Source organism: Muntiacus reevesi, chromosome 2 (assembly GCF_963930625.1).
Source record: "Muntiacus reevesi chromosome 2, mMunRee1.1, whole genome shotgun sequence".
NCBI lineage: Eukaryota > Metazoa > Chordata > Mammalia > Artiodactyla > Cervidae > Muntiacus > Muntiacus reevesi.
This window is the reverse complement of record NC_089250.1, coordinates 87,777,118-87,796,938: the sequence shown is the minus strand read 5'-3', so window position 1 is coordinate 87,796,938 and position 19,821 is coordinate 87,777,118. Positions and strand designations below refer to the sequence as shown.

At 40.1% G+C, this 19,821-nt stretch overlaps 1 protein-coding gene across 1 annotated transcript in view; it reads right to left on the bottom strand.

Moving 5' to 3' along the window:
* The window catches only part of PCNX2 (pecanex 2), a 300,484-nt gene that overhangs the window by 275,926 nt on the left and 4,737 nt on the right, over window positions 1–19,821 (bottom strand). Inside the window, exons 2-4 of the mRNA XM_065919838.1 lie at window positions 2,264–2,469; window positions 1,084–1,198; window positions 389–425 (exon numbers count right to left, since the gene is read on the bottom strand). Of these exons, the coding sequence (XP_065775910.1) occupies window positions 389–425; window positions 1,084–1,198; window positions 2,264–2,469 (358 nt within the window). The remainder of the gene's footprint in view (window positions 1–388; window positions 426–1,083; window positions 1,199–2,263; window positions 2,470–19,821) is intronic.

The window sequence follows — 19,821 nt, the reverse complement described above, 5'->3', positions numbered from 1 at the left end:
CCCTGGTAGGAGAACTAAGATTCCCACAGGCCAGGTGGTAGGTACAGCCAAAAAATTGAAAAAGAAAGCAAGTATGTGTGTTGATGATGAATTTACCTATTTTATATCAGCTATTATTAGCTTTATGGAAAGAGGCATAGATTGGAGAAAGGACAATGAAATATGATCAATACAATATCACAGTCTGAACATAGACATGATATAAAAATTCTGATAAATAATTAAAATGAAGAGTTAAAGAAATGAAGGTAAAATATAAATATACAACCTTAGGGACAGTTCTAAATCTTAATGACTTCACTGGCATTTGGCTTTATAAAAATTACTTTGTGTTTCACTGAGGATAATGCTGCGATAAAATATTGAATAATGAGAATGAGCACTCTACCTTTGAGATCCTCCACTGTTTCCTGAGCTGGCAGGTCCTAGATAAATGAAAGAACAAAAATCAATCAATGACTCAGCTCCCTTGCTCACTTCCAGGCAGTCAGCAGACACGGAACAACAACCACTGTTTTTATGGCAGGTGGGGAGGAGACATGATAGTGTCCACTATACTGGACACTGCATGTATGAGACAAACGGGTAAAGATGGACACTAAAATATACAGAGGTACAGACGTCCACCCGAGACCCCAGTGCTGGGATAAAGGGGAGTTTGATAGTTAAGAAAGTAAGGAGACCAATAATGTGCTACTTTATACTGCAAGGAAGAGAGTCCAAGAAAGTGAATCTAGGGGGGAGAAAAGGTGATTTAGGTGTGATTCAAGTGCAGTGAGGGAGTGGACTCCAGGGGAAGGCACTGAAAATGCGATGACTAAGACAGGACCAGCGAAGGGCAGGGCGGGTGTGCTTCTGGGGTCTGGCCACGCGCAGTCCCAGCAGGGGGGCGGGCTGCAGGGGAGGCTGGGGCTGCGCTCCATGGGGTTAGGTGTTTATCTCACGGCCCAGGGGCGCCCCTCAGGTCCCTGCCACCCAAAGACAAGTACTGACACGTGTGAAGTGCAGCCACTGCCACTGCACATCTCCGGAACCAGCAAGCCAGCAGCGTGAGGAGAGTGGGAGAGAAAACAGACCACTAACCGGGAGCCCAGAAGAGCGCCGGGAGCCTGCGCTCTGTCCTCCGGAGCGGCCGCGGAGAGGAGGGGTGGGCAGGGTCCGCTCGGCTGCTTCTTTGCCGCTGCCAGTCTGCCCGTTGCTGCCAACCCAGCGTGAGAAACACAGGGGTAGTGACATTATAAAACAGAAGCACGGCTCTTTCGGCATTAGCCCTGAACAACTGCTGTCCTTGTTTCCACTTTGTCAGACTCGTGACAGACACAACTGAATAGTACTTGGCCATAAAAAAGAATAAAGCAATGCCATCTGGAGCGACATGGGCAGACCTAGAGATTATCACACTAAGGGAAGTAAGGGAGAAGGACAGATACTGTGTGACATCACTTACATGTGGAATCTAACATATGACACAAATGAATTTATTTGCTAAACAGAAACAGACTCCCAGACACAGAAAACAAACTTACAGCTATCAAGGGGAAAAGGAGAGGGATGAATAAATTAGGAATTTGGGATTAACGTATACACACTGCCATATATAAAATAAATAAACAAGATCCTACTGTATGACATGAGGAACTCAGCTTGATATTTTGTAATAACCTATATGGAAAAGAATCTGAAAAAGAATCACTTTGCTATACACCTGAAACTAATATAACATTGTAAATCAACTATACATCCATAAACACATATACAAACAAAAAGGAAAAATCATGGTATACAAACTTTACTTTTAAAAGCTAATAAACATTACTTTAAAATAAGACATGCTCTCTTAAAGAACTATCAGAAATAAGACCAAGAAAAATGACGAATGCCCACATGAGAATTATCTTTAATATTTTAGTTCTACACAATGTATTACTTTTAAATTAACAAACACAAATTTCCTGAAAATACCCGCATGTGCTAAGAATTTAAATGATGAGATAGAAAGACTAAAGAAAAATATTTTGTTATGCTAAGCCTAATGCAAATGAATTTCAGAGCATTATATAAGGTCACATTAAACAGTCAATTAAACCATCTGGATCATCAACATTTTTTATGCCTAAGTATATATGTAAATAGAAGAAAATGTACATATTTGTGTCTGACTCTCCTGGCATATTTTTATAAACAACAAATAAATGAGCAAAATTATGTTAATCAAGATTAAAACATTTAAATTATAAACTGATGCATTAATTAGAAATGTTACCTTGGATTTCTGTGATTAGTTATATGGTCACCGTTGGCCTCTTTGTCTTTACTTGGTTTTTCTTTCTTTCCAGAGGGTCTTCGCTGGATCACTTCTCCTTTATCAAACATGAGGTGTAGGCGATAACTGACCAATTTGATTATTGTGAAGAATATGGTCACTGAACTGCAGTAAAAAAATACAGTGATGGCATCTGGAGGAAAAGCCTAGAGAAGAGAAAAGAAAGGGAAAAAAATTATTTGCTTGTAGGATTATCTTTTATCTTGTATATGAAAATATTTTAAAGTATTTATTAAGCATAAATTGGGCAAAGTTTCAAATTTTATTAGCTTTGTAACTTTTCCTTTTCTTAATACCCAAGGAGAAAGAGCTATTACCTTTTTATCTTTTCAAAAAGTCTGTCTTATTTCTCAGATTCTGCCACTAGCTGCAATGACCAAGATTTGATTTGCAGACAGGAACCTCACAGAATGAAAGATACAGTATAGCAAGACTCTCCACTCCTACTAGCTCTTTTCTATAGTCAGATCTGGTCTTCTTGTGCACATGGTCTTCAAGGCCAGAGAAAGGCCTTTGAGATGCTGTTTGCTTCAACAAAACACAAACACCCTTGCAGAGAACAGAGGAAAGGAGAAAGAAATTTTAAAAAAACAAAACTGATTTCCCATTGGGTTAATATCATCAAGCCATGGATTTTTCTAGTGGCGTGATGTAGGCAAGGGCTCTATGAGAGTGTACTGTTTCTAAAACACAGAAGGATAATCCCTCTCCTGGGCATATATCTAAAGAAGAATATGATCCAAAAGGAAACGTGCACCCCAATATTCACGGCAGCACTGTTTACGACAGCCAAGACATGGAAGCAATCTAAATGTCCATCAACAGATGAATGAATAAAGAAGATGTGCTACATACCTGTATACAATGGAATATTATTTAGCCATTAAAAAGGATGAAATAATGCCAGCTGCAGTAACTTAGATGGACCTAGAGACTGTCATACTTAGTGAAGTCAAAGAGAAATATCATATGATATACCTTATTTGAGGAATCTAGAAAAGAAATGATACAAATAAACTTATTTACAAACAGAAACAGACTCACAGACTTACAGAATGGATTTATGGTTACTAGAAGAGTAGGGATAGTTAGGGAGTTTGGGATCAACATGTACACACTGCTAAATTTAAGATGGATATCCAACAAGAACCTACTGTAGCACATGGAACTGTTATGCAGCAGCCTGGATGGGAGACGAGTTTGGGGGAGAATGGATACGTGTACATTTATGGCGGTGTCACTCTGCTGTGCTCCTAAAACTATCACAACATTGTTATTGGCTATACTCCAATATAAAATAGAAAGTTCAAAAAAACAAAAGGCAGAGGGATATTTCCATCAGTAACAAAGGATCTTTACATGGAGATAATGGTGAGGCTCAGTTTGACTCTGTTCAATCCCTTCAAGAAACAAATATTAATAGAATCACTGAGATTCATTTAATTCTCCCCTCACATCTCTTCCTATTTCTCTCATAGACCATGAACCATGATGGGTTTTCCAGTCCTTCCTAAATGAAATTCATATCTTCTGGGATAGAAATGAATCCCTGAGTGTCTCAAGATGATACTAAGTACAGCCTCAATAGAGTGAGACCTTTTTCATCAATGCACCTCCCAGAAGGACCTCAGAAAGACAGCGATGAGTCCAGTCTGTGCTGTAACATGGAACACAGCTAGGCATGGAGACCACCATTGCCTGGCTACCTTCTGGTCCCACACAGCCTCTGTACAACTTGTCCTGGTCTTATCTGACAGTTTGCCATCTAGGTAACACCATTTCTAAACAGAATAATAATGGGTTATCACTCAGATGTGTCCGATTCTTTATGACCTCATGGACTATACAGTCCATAGAATTCTCCAGGTCAGAATACTGGAGTGGGTAGCCTTTCCCTTCTCCAGGGGATCTTCCCAACCCAGGGACTGAACTCAGGTCTCCCGCATTGCAGGTGATTCTTTACTAGCTGAGCCATAAGGGAAGCCCAAACAGAATAGACAAATCAAAAGAACAACCAAGAAAGATCACCAACAGGAAAAGTCAAAGTGACAAATCTTCACCACTGACTTGTTTTTAATCTCATGGGGAAAAAAGTCCACAAATAAATATAAGCTCATAAATAAATAAATGAAAGAATGGTTAAATAAGATAATATTAGACAGATAATATATAAAGTCAGTTTCCCTTCCTGAAAGCAGACAAGTGTCACATTTACACATGTATCTCCTCATGAGAAGTTGTGAAGAACCTCAAGGAATGTATAGACAAATTAGGAAGAGAGATAAAGAGGTCATTAACAGCCTTCATCACCTTTTTTAACATGTCTATATATTTCAGGTCTAAAATATATTTTTAAATAGACTAAAAGAAAAGAGGAGAGTGAAAAATTTGGCTTAAAGCTCAACATTCAGAAAACTGAGATCATGGCATCTGGTCCCATCACTTCATGGAAAATAGATGGGAAAACAGTGGAAACAGTGGCTGAATTTATTTTGGGGGGCTCCAAAATCACTGCAGATGGTGGTTGCAGCCATGAAATTAAAAGACGCTTACTCCTTGGAAGGAAAGTTATGACCAACCTAGATAGCATATTAAAAAGCAGACACATTACTTTGCCAACAAAGGTCCATCTAGTCAAGGCTATGGTTTTTCCAGTGGTCATGTATGGATATGAGAGTTGGACTGTGAAGAACGCTGAGCACCGAAGAATTGATGCTTTTGAACTATGATGTTGGAGAAGACTCTTGAGAGTCCCTTGGATTGCAAGGAGATCCAACCAGTCCATCCTAAAGGAGATCAGTCCTGGGTGTTCATTGGAAGGACTGATGCTGAAGCTGAAACTCCAATACTTTGGCCACCTGAAGTGAAGAGTTGACTTATTGGAAAAGACCCTGATGCTGGGAGGGATTGGGGGAGGGAGGAGAAGGGGACGACAGAGGATGAGATGGCTGGATGGCATCACTGACTCGATGGACATGAGTTTCAGTAAACTCCGGGAGTTGGTGATGGACAGGGAGGCCTGGCGTGCTGCGATTCATGGGGTCGCAAAGAGATGGACATGACTGAGCGACTGAACTGAACTAAACTTAAAAGAATGAAATAATGCCATTTGCAACAACATGGATGGACCTAGAGATTATCACTTTAAGTGGAGTAAGTCAGAAAGACAAAGACAAATATCATATATCACTTATGTGTGGAAACTAAAATAGGACACAAATGAACTTACCTATGAAACAGAAACAGACTCAGAGACATGGAGAACAGACTTGTGACTGACAAGAGGGTTTGGGTGGGAGGAGGGATGGGTTGGGTACTAGAAGTGGGAGGGTGGAGAGAGGGAAAATTAAAAGAAGGTGGTCAAAACTTATAACAGTAATAAGTACTAAGGATGTACTGGACATGATGACTATACTTAACATTGCTGTATGATATATAAGAAAGTTGTTAAGAGAGCAGGTCCTAAGAGTTCTCATCACAAGAATTCTGTTCTTCTCTTTCTATTGTATCCATTGTATATATGAGATGCTTAATGTTAACTAAGCCTATGTTTTGCTGTGATAATCATTTCACAATATATGTAAATCAAACCACTAGGATGTATATCTTAAACGTTGAGTGTCAATTATTATTCAGTAAAAGTGGGAGGAAAAGAAGGAAGATTTTAAAAAGTTTTTAATAAAGAGTAAATCCCAGCAGGGCTTCCCTGGTGGCTCAGTGGTAAAGAATCCACCAGACAATGCAGGAGGTACAGGTTCGATCCCTAGTCCAGGAAGATCCCACATGCCTCAGAGCAGCTAAGCCTGTGACCACAACCACGGAGTCTGTGCTCCAGAGCCTGGGAACCACAATTACTGAGCGCACACACTCTAGAGCCCATGCTCTGCAACAAGAGAAGCCATCACAATGAGAAGCCTGAGCACCACATCTAGAGAGGCGCTCCCGCTCAACACAGCTAGAAAAAGACCACACGGCACCAAAGACCCGGAGCAGCCATAAATAAGAAAAATTTTTAGAAATAAATAAATCCCAGCAAATGTCTGTGAGAACAGATCAGCAAACTGCCATATACAAATTACATTCAAAAACTGTTTGAACTATAATGTAACTTGGGTTTCATAGTATTCCAGTTAGTAGCGGTAGCAAAGAAAGTGCTCTCAAATACACATGGACTCCCCTGGATTTCCCAGCCTCCCTTGCAATCTGGTGGGGGCCACTTTTGACCAATGGACTATGAGCAGAAGTGGTCGATGTCACTTCTAAGCCTAAACAATTATAAGCTCGGTGCTTCCTCCATGCCCTTCTCCTCTTTAGCTGATCATGTCAGAGGTCATGATTTCCCAGATCTATCCGCAAGATGATAGAGCCTCTTCAGTCTGTGCTCCGGGGTGACTCTGTGGAACAAGGACCTTACAGACCCCGGATGGACGTATAACAGACGTGAGAAATAAACCTTTGATTCATTGAACCAGATTTGGGGTGTGGCACCTAGCATGGCTTCACTTAGATGTCAGGGTTCCATTTTATGAGGAAGCTTCCCTTCAAATCAGATTAGAGATAAAACTAAGATGTAGGGAAAAGAAGGCTAGGGAAGAAGGATGAGAGAAAAGGTTACATATGAATACTGGGGAATTCATTTGGAAAAAAACTGATTTGCCACAATAAGAAAAGATATTAGTTTTCAGTTCATTCTTATACCTACATGCTATAGCATAAGCTTAGTAATGTTGAAATTAAGAGAAGGCAACAAGTTAGAATTTGAAGTTAACATGAGTATCAGTAACTAGTTTGCAACTCAGGTAAGAACAGTTCCTGTCTCATCCTCGATGAAGGACCACTTAGAACTTTGTCACATCACGGAGAAGCCTCTACACCACACCAGACTGTAGAGATACATATTTTACTGAAACTTCCCTTGAAGATAGGAAAGATGTCACAGCATGTGACACATGGCACATTATACATTCTCTGCTCTAATGAGTCTTCTAAAAACCTCTCCCTTCAGCAGACCCTCCAAATGGAATGACCATCTTCTCTGTTTATTATTTAATAAAATAATAAATGACATCAATGAGATGTTCCCATTTATTATTAATTTTTTTTATATTTACTTATGTGGCTGTGCCAGGTCTTAGTCACAGCATGCAGGATCTTCGATCTTCCTTGTGGCATCAGGGTCTTTTAACTGCAGCATGTGATCTCTTAGTTTTGGCATGTGGGATCTAGTTCCCTGACCTGGGATTAAACCCAGGCCGCCTGCATTAGGAGCTCGGAGGCCTAGCCACTGGACCACCAGGGAAGTTTTCAAATGTTTCCTTTTTATGCTATATAAATAAGCTCTGCTCAGATTCCCCCAATTCTACATTCCCAGGGAGATCACTGAAAATTACTTTCACGGCCATTTTACTACTGATCTTATTATGCTCAATCAACAAAAATCTCCAGCTTCTAGAATTTTCTCTCCTATAAGTGTACACGCAGGGAAAAGAGGGGGGTTTAGGAGTGACTCTGTCATGAATGAGCAGTTTTATATTCGTGCTTAATTTCAACCCCAAATCTTTCCCCCAATATAAGGTATATTCAGATTTTGAATAGAGGTTTACTTGCTCTAAGGTAAATCATATTTCTCTCTCCTTTCCATGAACTTATCATTTGAACACATCTTTACTAACAATAAGAGGCAATATTTTTTCAAAAGTATATCCCTAGTCAAAGATAAGCTATATGTCATTTTCTGACCCATTATTAGGATAACTAGTCATGTCATCATTCGACTGAACTTTTTTCTGACAAAATTCATGAAAAATAACATGTTACCAACTAAGCATTATGAATACAATAATTTGCATTTCTTGCTAACCTGGGCTTCTTGGGATTTGGCACTCCCTAGAAGCAACTGTCGTGTGTATATCCCAATGGTTCACAGCTCTCCCCGTGGGACCCACCTCTGTTCCTTCTGCTTATAGCTCTGGTTCTTTCACAGTCACTATCTTTTTTTTTAATATATATCCTTACTTCCCTGGTGGCTCAGACGGTAAAACGTCTACCCACAATGCAGGAGACCTGGGTTCAATCCCTGGGTCAGGAAGCTCCCCTGGAGAAGGAAATGGCAACCAACTCCAGTACTCTTGCCTGGAAAATCCCATGGATGGAGGAGCCTGGTAGGCTACAGTCCATGGGGTCGCAAAGAGTCGGACACGACTGAGCAACTTCACTTCACTTATTGTGGCAAAATAGATATAATAAAATTTACAATCTTAACCATTTCAAAATGTACAGTTCAGGGGCATTAAGTCCACTCGTAGTGTTGTGCACCCATCACCACCATCCATCCAGAGAGTCTTTTCATCTTCCCAAACTGATGACCTGAGCTTTCCTTGGGAGCTGACAAAGCCAAGTTCAGGGAGAAGTCTCGAGAAGTTGCTGACTCATGGCGAGGAGTCAGGCTCCCACACTAGCTGCTTGGTGAGTGCTCCTGAGATGACAAGTGCGGGCCTTGTGAGGGAGAGAGGATCCTGCAGTAGTGACATCACATGAGGAGACCAGCACCGCGAGAAGCACTGGATGATGGAAAGGGGACCAAGGGCCCCAATCTCCTGAGTCAGAGCAAGAAAAGGGCTTAAAGAATTAGGCCTGGTGGTGGGCATAGGGGTGCACTTCTGTGCCAAATGGGAGTGGAGATTTCTAAGAAGGGAAGAATTTCTGATAACCAAGGGATATGAGTAGGACTGTATGCCTCTTTCTTGGCGTCAACCTGCTTCTCCAGGTTCTCGGAGATGGAGACACCGAGGCCCTCCATGCATCCCATTCTTAGGCTAACCACAGACTGGTCCCTGATCTGGGGGCAAGTCTTACTGCCGACATACCAGCCACTGTAGGTGGGACAGCTGAGTCTTTCTGGCATCCAGTACAGTTTCTATATGACAGCATCAATGTCTTGTCTTCCTATAGGACACACCCTACTCCTAAATGCACACCATCATATTATGACCCATGGATGCTCAAACTGAGCCATCTTTGGCCAGCATCTACAAGTTTAATCCCAAAGCCTTTCAACATGACCATAGTATTTTTCAACAGTTTATCTGATTTTAGGCTCCTCATGTATGTTTTCTGGCCCAAACCTAGAATGGGCCATTTCTCCAAAGAATCCTACCATCTTTAAGAAGGAAATGGTACGTAAAGACCAGAATCTGACTGTGCGATTTGTGCATCCTTGTTGAGTCATCATTGGTTCTAGGTGTTCTGTTGTTCAGTTGCTAAGTCATGTTTTGTGGCTCAGTTGCTTTGCGACCCCATGAACTGCAGCACTCCAGGCTACCCTGTTCTTCACTATCTCCTGGAATTTGCTCAAACTCACGTTCACTGAGTGATGTCATCCAACCATCTCATCCTCTGTCGTCCCCTTCTCCTCCTGCCCTCAATCTTTCCCAGCATCACGGTCTTTTCCAATGAGTCAGCTCTTCCCATCAGATGGCCAAAGTATTGGAGTTTCAGCTACAGCATCAGTCTTTCCAAGGAACACCCAGGACTGATCTCCTTTAGGATGGACTGGTTGAATCTCCTTGCAGTCCAAGGGACTCTCAAGAGTCTTCTCCAACACCACAGTTCAAAAGCATCAATTCTTCAGCACTCAGCTTTCTTTATAATCCAGCTCTCACATCCATACATGGCCACTGGAAAAACCATAGCTTTGACTAGACCGACCATTGTTGCAAAGTAATGTCTCTGCTTTTTAATATGCTGTCTAGGTTGGTCATAACTTTCCTTCCAAGAAGTAAGCGTCTTTTAATTTCATGGCTGCAATCACTGTCTGCAGTGATTTTGGAGCCCCAGAAAAATAAATTCAGCCACTGTTTCCCCATCTATTTCCCATGAAGTGATGGGACCAGATGCCATGATCTTACTTTTCTGAATGTTGAGCGTTAAGCCAACTTTTTCACTCTCCTCTTTCACATTCATCAAGAGGCTCTTTAGTTCTTCTTCACTTTCTGCCATAAGGGTGGTGTCATCTGCATATTTAAGGTTATTGATATTTCTCCTGGCAATCTATTGAGCCTTCATAAATATCTATTTCTGCTGTGAAATGGGAATAATAGCTCCTAACAAGATTGTTAACTATTGTACTAATATATTTTCTGGTACTTAATAAGCACCCAAATGCTTATGTCACTTATCATCATCACCATTATCATCATCTATGCATCATTCATCAATGCCATGGAATAATAAATTCAGATACAGTGTTTTGAAGTGAGTAAAGAGCTACAGAGCAAATGTTTTTATTGCTTGCCTAGACAGTGAGAAATGTTAATATATAATAAGAAAAAAATAATTATGAAATAAGCCCAACAGTTGTTTTCTTGGTAAAATATTTGTTTCAGGGATGTTTCTTATTTTCCAATTTTTATTCTTCCCTGATTAAGTACTGCATTGTAATCTTTTTTTCTTTTAAACTTTTAAATTTATACTGGAGTATATAGCCTATTAACAATGTTGTGATAGTTTCAGATGGACTGCAAAGGGACTCAGTCATACATATACATGTATCCATTCTCTCTCAAACTCCCCTCCCATCCAGGCTGCCACATGCAAAGTTCTCTATACAATAGAACCTTGTCAGTTATCCATTTTAAATATAGCTGTGTATACATGCTTATCCCAAACTTCCTAACTATCCCTTTCCCCATCCTTATCCTATGACATTCCTCATATGTTGAATCTAAAAAGAAATTATACAAATGAACTTATTTACAAAAAAGAAACAGACTCACAGACTTCAAGTTGTAGTCTTTAAAGGAAGAATAAGTTATCAAAAGACTGGGAAAACCAGTAGGAAATAAGTATTAGCTCTCTTCATTTTCTTTTTAGATGATAAAGATTTGGAAAAAGGAATTAAACATACATATAAACCAATATAAAAAATTACCAAGGTCCCTCACAGTCCCAACATTTCTATATTTGTTTTTTGTATTTAAGATCAGCCAAAATCAATAAATAAGGTAAAATCAGTCAATGGTCTTTTCATTTTAAATGCAAGTCTCCTATGACGAGGAAAAGATTGTATTTATTACATAAATGACATCAATATTCTCTTTTATTGCCATCTAAGTAGTAAAACAAAGGCTGTCACAGAAACAACAGCATAATTTGAACTTAAAGGCAATTCATACTAGGAGTAACACCTTGGTTTTCAAGCTCCATTTTTAATGATCTGGATCCAGGCCACCACATTGCAGTGGGTATACTGAAATGCAACTGACCACAGACACTCTTTCAAAATTGTGAATTCCCATATGAGTTAGATTTCATTAATGAGAAGAGCGATTTGATTAGCTACTGTGTATGAAGCAGCACTCTGGGGACCATGGGGGAATTCAAATTGCATCCTCATCCTCAAGATTCCTCCAAACTTGGAGGAAGGATAGGTCTCCCTTGACTCCACATCTCTCTCTAGATATTGCACTGCACTATTTCTCACTCCCTGCATGAAAGCATGGTCTTTTCCACCTGTCTTCACTTCTTCACCTCCCATTGCTTCTTAAACCCACAGCAATCAGACTGCTACTCTACAACACTCCACTGAAAATGTTCTTGTCAACATCTCTGAAGACAACAATTTAATCCAATTTTCTAAGCAGCACTCAACATAGTTGCTTATGTTTTGCAAGGTTCTCCTCGTTCTGCTTCTAAGAGGCCACACTCCTAGCTTTTCCCATCTCATTCACACCTCCTCTTTGCTTCACACCTGAGTCTGCAGCTCCTGGGGCTCTTCTCTCTTCCTACATGTACTCAGTCCCTTGGCATCAATATAATCTCTATAACTGATGATTTTCTAATCCATATCTCTAGCTTAGATTGCTTTTCTAAGCTCCCCACACCTATATCCAACTACCTAGTCAATAATTTCTCTACTTTGATATCTAAAAGGAAAGTCCAAGCTAACACGTCTAAAATGAAGTGTCTGGTTTCACATCCTTTCTCACCACTGTCCTCTGCTACCTACCATTTCCCATCTCAGTCAACGGTATCCCGTATACCCGTTGCTCAAACCAATTAACTGGGCATCCCCCTTGATTCCTACCTTTATACTTGTTACTCCACCCCAAAAGTGAATGCATCACTAAATCTTATCAAACTAGACCACATTTATCCATCTTTACTGCCAACATTATCTCTGGGTTGGACTAGTGAAAACAGCCTCCAAACCTCCCACATCTATCTTGTTCTTTCCCGCATCTAATTTCACTCAAGAGCCAGAGACATTTTTTGATAAAGTAAAATGGCATATCTTTTTAATGTGTTTTTTTAACTTGTTCTATACTTCTCAAAATTATTAAATCAACAAGGATGGAGGGAAAAAATTAGAATTAAATCATCACATATGATCTTAATCATATATCAAATTGATAGCATAACCATAAAAACAAATCAAAACTTAAAAATAAAGAATTAATCCTATGCAAATATTGAATTACTACATTGTAAACCTGAAACTAATGTGACATTATATGTCAATTATATCTCAATAAAGTTGTTTAAAGAATTAATCCAAGTAACTTTAGAAAACACTACTCTCACAGCACATTATCGGCGTGTTCTTAAAGTAATAATAACAATAGTAATAATAATAAAAATCACAAAACACTCATGAAATTAACCAAAAGATTTTGTTTTGGTAGAGGTATAGGAGTGTATATATATGTATAATGGTGTATTACTCATTCATTAAATGAGTAATATAATGGCATCTATATGTATAATGGTATATTACTCACCCATAAAAAGAATAAAATTCTGCCATTTGCGATAACATAGATGAACTTAGAGTGTACTGTGTTTAGTGAAGTCAGACAAAGAAATATAAATACTGCGTTATATCATCTATATGTGGAATCTAAAAAATAAACCAAATGAATGGATAGAGCAAAACAGAAACAAACTCACAGACAGAGAGAACAAAGCAGTGAGGAGAGGAGAAAAGGAAGGGCAATATAGGGGTATGGAATTGAGAGGCACAAGCTCCTGTAAATAAAACAGATAAGCAACAAGGATATATTAGGCAGCACAGGGAATTATAGCCATTATTTTGTAGTCACTTTTTTTTCTTTTTTTTAAAAATATTTTGTAGTAACTTTTAATGGAATATAATCTGTAAAAATACTGAATCACTATGCTATATACCTGAAACTAAAATCAAATTATAAATCAACTATACTTCATTTTTTTAAAAATCTAGTTTGGAGATAAATAAAATATTTAATTTTTAAAAAAAAATAATGATGGTAGGAATGAATTATATCCATTGAATTAAAAAAGAAATTATGAGGCCACACTAATAAGCATGACAAAACTATAGGGCAGAGGGAAAAGGAAAGTCTTTCTTCACGGAAGAATACCTAATCAATAAGTAGAAAATCACTATTTTGGAGCTATCATCAAGGTAATTATTTTAGCCAAGCATCATTAATTTATGGCACAATCATGAATGAAAATTTTGAGGGGTGATACTTAGGGGCTTCCCTGGTAGCTTAGAAGGTAAAGAATCTGCCTACAATGCAGGAGACCTGGATTCTATTCTCGGGTTGGGAAGATCCCCTGGAGAAGGGAATGGCAACCCACTCCAGCATTCTTGGCTGGAGAATCCCATGGACAGAGGAGCCCGGCGGGCTACAGTCCATGGGGTTGCAAAGAGTCGGACATGACTGAGTGACTTTCACTTTGACTTTATAATAACATGTACCATCTCCAGGTTTCCTCTCCCAGATTACTTGTTAAATACAAGGGGAAACCAGGTGGGTACCTTTACAACAGAGAAATCTGACCAACACCATCTTTACCAATGACCAAACTCAACAGCACTAACAATGGGGGAAATGACATTGGGTGGCTCTGATAGGATCAGGACGAGACACATCACTTAGTATTCATTCCAAAAAAATGCATAATCACATATCTAATCTCAAGGATGCAATAAAAAAGGATCAAAATTGTGGGACATTCTGCAAAACAACTTTCACTGACACAAAAGCAAAAACAAAGAAAAAAGACTTGAAAAACTTGTTCTATAATAAAGGACAGAGACATCACAACTAAAAACAATGTGCAATCCTTGATTGAAACTCAGATCCAGAAAAATAAAACCAAAAGCCCAGCTAGGCAAGACACTACTGGCATAACTAGTGAAATTTGCATGAGAACTGTATATTTGACAAAGCATTGTATCAATGTTTATGAGTGTGACAATCATGTGAGAGAATGTTTTTTTCCTTAAGAGATACCTGACAAAGTTTCTAGAGGGAAGTGTCTTGATGTCTGTAATTTATTCTCAAATGATTCAGCAAATTTTAAACTGTATAACAATAAGAGTGATGAAGTAAACGTGGCAAAACATTGAGAACTGATGACTCAAAATGAAGGGTAAATAATATTCAAATTCATTGTGCTACATCTGCAACTTTTCTGCAGATGAGGGGTTTTTCAAAAATAAAAACTGGGGGATAAAAAATAATATCCTACCTCAAAGCTGACTAAAAAATAACTCATCACTGTATCTCACCATGCTGAGGAAAAATTCCCACACTCCTTCTCATGGTCTACTATCTTGGTTTGACTAGCTTTTAATCACCCAACAGACTCCAAATTAGAAATTCTTTCCTTTGCAAAGCACTTCTACACACCAAAGCCAGGAAGAGGGCTTCCATCTTTACTGTAAAGCATCTTGCACTTCCCTTGAAATAAGTTATCATTGTGTTATTTTTTTTCTTTTTTTTCATTTATTTTTATTAGTCGGAGGCTAATTACTTTACAATATTGTAGTGGGTTTTGTCATACATTGACATGAATCAGCCATGGAGTTACATGTATTCCCCATCCTGATCCCCCCTCCCACCTCCCTATTTATATCTGTTTATCTTTACCTGTTAACAAGGAGAGATACCAATCTATCATTAGCCCGTTGTTTCCCCAATATCCAACTGAACACTTGGCACTTTGATACAGTAGACACAGGTCCAACATATAGGTTCAGTTCTTTTCTGGACACACAGTAGGACTGTACTTTCCACTGCCCTTGGAGCACAGGAAAGTCCTGATGAGGAAAAGTCTGAGCACAATGGGCATGTAGCCTGGAAATCTACATGCTTGTGATAAGCAGGACCCCCTGCTAACCATGCTGTCCATTCCCAACTACCCATGTTGGACATACAATATGAATTTTTTTTAAAAAGGTAAAACCAAGGTGATTCTGAGGTTGTTACATCAGTACAAATTAGCATATCCTGACTTATATACATGTTCAAATACTGAAAGAAACAATTCAAATAGACAATGTCAAACATCATCTGAAAAACTTAAAATAATCTTCATTGTTTAAGTCTCTCAGTCATGCCTGATTCTTTGCAACCCCATGGACTGTAACCTGCCAGGCTCCTCTGTCCATGGAATTCTCCAACCAAGAAGCATGGAGTGGGTAGCCATTTCCTTCTCCAGGGGCTCTTCCCAAACCAGGGATCACACCCAGGTTTCCTGCACTGCCGTCAGATTCTTTACCATCTTAGCCACCAGCAAAGGTCTAGTCTTCATAGGGGACAGGTCAAATAAATCACTCTTTACTCACACAGTGGCATACCATGCTGACATTAAAAATAAAGAAGTAGCTCTTCATGGAATGCTCTCCAAAAATAAAGTGGAAAAGGTAAAGTGGAAAGAACAAGGAGATGTAGTACAGATAAATGGCTGCACACGAATATAACAAAATAGTGAACTGGAAGCGTTGACCGAAGAGCCAAGGTAGGATAGTTATCAGATCCCAGGACAACTTCTGGAACAAGACACATCCAGAAACTTCTAAATAGGTTATGACGATGAGCAAGATGACCCTAAAACCTTCACCCAAAGTGAGGATGTAATCGAGTACGGAATGAGAGGGCTCATGAAGATTGTCAGACAGCCCCGCTGGTATTCAGTGAGCCCCGTGTTTCTCTCCCCCACAACCAAGAGGAAGGCTTTGGTGGGACCACTCAGAGACTTGTTATGGTCCTGACAATTTGGGCAGGGAGTATGATGCCTGATTCTTCCCTGAAGGACTAAAAGATGAGAGAACAGCTGGCTAGTTGCTCTGATGGAAGGATGAAGGAGAAGTTGATATGCTGGGGTTTGGTTGCGCTCCCCATCTGTTCAGGGAGAGAATGTATCAGTGTTTGCAGAGACTGTGTGTGCAAATGACCTCAGGGTTTGCTTTAGAGGTTCAGAGGGGCCCTGGACCAAAAGAAAGCTGGGGTGGACTGCCATGTGCCAAAGAACTGTGGAAGGAGTAGGCAACCAGGCAGAATAGAGATACAGCAGCCCTCAAGGAAACCGTGGGCAGGAGAAACCTGGCAAGAAGAACAGGGTCTCTATAGGACATGTGGGAGGACCTCGCTGGAGAGAGCCAGCTGGAAATGTGAGCCATGCTTCAAAAGCTGATAGCCAGCTTACCACCGCACTGCTTAACAAAGAACTTCCCTACTCTTCGATGCCAAAGGCATTAGAACATCAGCCAAAGTGTGAGAGAGAAAAGTGAAAAAAGACCAGGCCATCCTCATATCCCTGAAGCCTGTCATCACCATATGGAATTGGACAAGCTGAAATCCCAATCAAATCTGTGTTTTGTTACTTAAAGCAACTATAAAGCCTTGTATTATCTGTAACCTGAAGTCATGGGGCTTGTACATTTTTATCTAAGAGTAGAGAAAGAACTCCCTACAGAGCAAATTAAAAGGGAGAGTAGATGACAAAGAAGGCTGCTTTGGGATTAAACCCCAGAACCCCGAAGTCAAACTCAATCACATGTGACCAAATGTCACTTGGAAGAACACACAAGAGACAGTATATGGTGGCTGCTCCTCAAAAAACGCACTGGAGACAAGTGTGGGAGGGAAGGTAACTTTCCCTACACAGCCTTTTGCACATACTCAGTGGTTAGATCTCTTCATGCCAAAGTGCAAAGAATAGATCCCCTGTTGCAAAATATTCTGCACACTGGCATGAAGAGATCCAGACACTATCCATGTGCAAAGGACTACATAGGAAAAGTTAACTTGTGAAAGTACCTGGATTAGAGGTGGTATGGCTGAGTGGGTACCAACTCCAACTGTTGGCTCTAATTCTGGTCAGGTCACAACTAGCCATGTATCGTGCCAACCTCTCCTTGCCAGCTTCATCAACTGTAAAGTGGGAATAATGACAGTGGCTCTCTGGTTTACTGAGAGGAGGAGATGTTTTAGTTCGTGCAGAGCTTCTCCAAACGTGCCGGTCTATATGGGCTCAGTGAGTGCTGGCTGTTACTATTATCTAGAATAATAACAATGTTAAAGGTGAAAAATTCATCAGAAAAAAAGGAAAAATTTTGAATACTATTAAGAATTAGTACATTTTTTGGTACAGATACACCTATTTGCAGGTCAGGAATAGAGAAGTCAAGCCTGTATACTGTCACCCTGCTTATTTAACTTATATGCAGAGTACATCATGAGAAACGCTGGGCTGGAGGAAGCACAAGCTGGAATCAAGATTGCTGGAAGGAATATCAATAACCTCAGATATGCAGATGACACCACCCTTATAGCAGAAAGTGAAGAAGAACTAAAGAGCCTCTTGATGAAAATGAAAGAGGAGAGTGACAAAGTTGGCTTAAAGCTCAACATTCAGAAAACTAAGATCATGGCATTGGGTCCCATCACTTCATGGCAAATAGATGGGGAAACAGTGGAAACAGTGGCTGACTTTATTTTTCTGGACTCCAACATCACTGCAGATGGTGACTGCAGCCATGAAATTAAAAGACGCTTACTCCTTGGAAGGAAAGTTATAACCAACCTAGACAGCATATTAAAAAGCAGACACATTACTTTGCCAACAAAGGTCTGTCTAGTCAAGGCTATGGTTTTCCAGTGGTCATGTATGGATGTGAGCGTTGGACTATAAAGAAAGCTGAATGCTGAAGAATTGATGCTTTTGAACTATGGTGTTGGAGAAGAAAGGAGATCCAACCAGTCCATCCTAAAGGAGATCAGTCCTGGGTATTCATTGGAAGGACTGATGTTGAAGCTGAAACTCCAAAACTTTGGACACCTGATGCGAAGAGCTGACTCATTTGAAAAGACCCTGATGCTGGGAAAGATTGAGGGCAGGAGGAGAAGGGGACGACAGAGGATGAGATGGTTGGATGGCATCACCGACTCAATGGACATGGGTTTGGGTGGACTCCAGGAGTTGGTGATGGACAGGGAGGCCTGGTGTGCTGTGATTCATGGGGTCGCAGAGTCAGACACAACTGAGCGACTGAACTGAACGAAACTGAATAGAGACACAGATGTAGAGAATGGACTTGTAGACATGGAGGTGGGGGAAGAAGAGGGTAGAACAGTTGGGAGAGTCGGACTGACACGTATACACTACCACGTGTAAGACAGAGAGCTAATGGGAAGCTGCTGTACTGTACCGGGAGCTCAGCTTGGTGATCTGTGAGGACCTAGAGGAGTGGGATGGAGGTTGGCAGGGTGCTCAAGAGGGAGGCTCAATTGCACATACAGCACTGTTGTACAGCTGAAACTAACACAACATTGTAAAGCTATTCTTTTCCGATAAAAAATTACATTAAGCTAAAATTTTAAAAAAGAACTAGTCCATTTTTTTCTTCTGTAGGATGTAGAAAAGAGATTTAGAGTAGAAAAAAGTGACAATAAAGTTGGTTAAACTCAAAAAGGAATAATCTGAGACACCAAATGGTTAAAATCAGAAAACAATAATCTCCTGATAAGTATCACCTTCCATGCAAAAGAAATCACACCAAAGGTATTAAATAAAGTATTAAACATTACAATTGGAAAAATAACAATGTCTATGGAGAGAGGCATTCAAATAAAACTAGTCACTAATTGGGAGAAAGGGAAGTGCAGGTGGGGTTGGGGACATAATAAATTTTACCACCAGAAAATTAGTCATGAACTTGCAATACTTCAAAGAAAGAAAAGTGAGGAAGAATACTCTTTTTTGGAAAGTGTTGCGGAGGCCAACATCCTAGAACAAGGCAGGTGCTTTCTTTTTAATCACAGACACAAAAACACAACTGGCTGGCAGACATTCATGTGTCTAAATGGCAGAAGATGAGGAAAAGAAGAAGGAATTTTGCAAAAGGTGGCCAGGTCACTCAAGAAAGGCCATATTAACTTGAAAAAATTGAAGACGACTGCCCTAGGATGCCCGACATCCTAGGGACATCTCTGGCAAATGTGCTTGCACCAGGCAAGCAAAGTCCCCATGGAGACAAGCTCTTTGTACACACAGTCCAAACAAGGATCTGGAGTGGCAAAAATTTTAAGACAATTCCAAGGGATGGCATTCGGCCCAAGTCTAGAAGGCTCGGGTCTGCATTTCTTTGGAAGCCCAGGGCCCAGGGAAGAATGCCTTCAAGCATCCCTCAAACTCAAACCAATTTTGTTTCAGGCAGCTGAGGG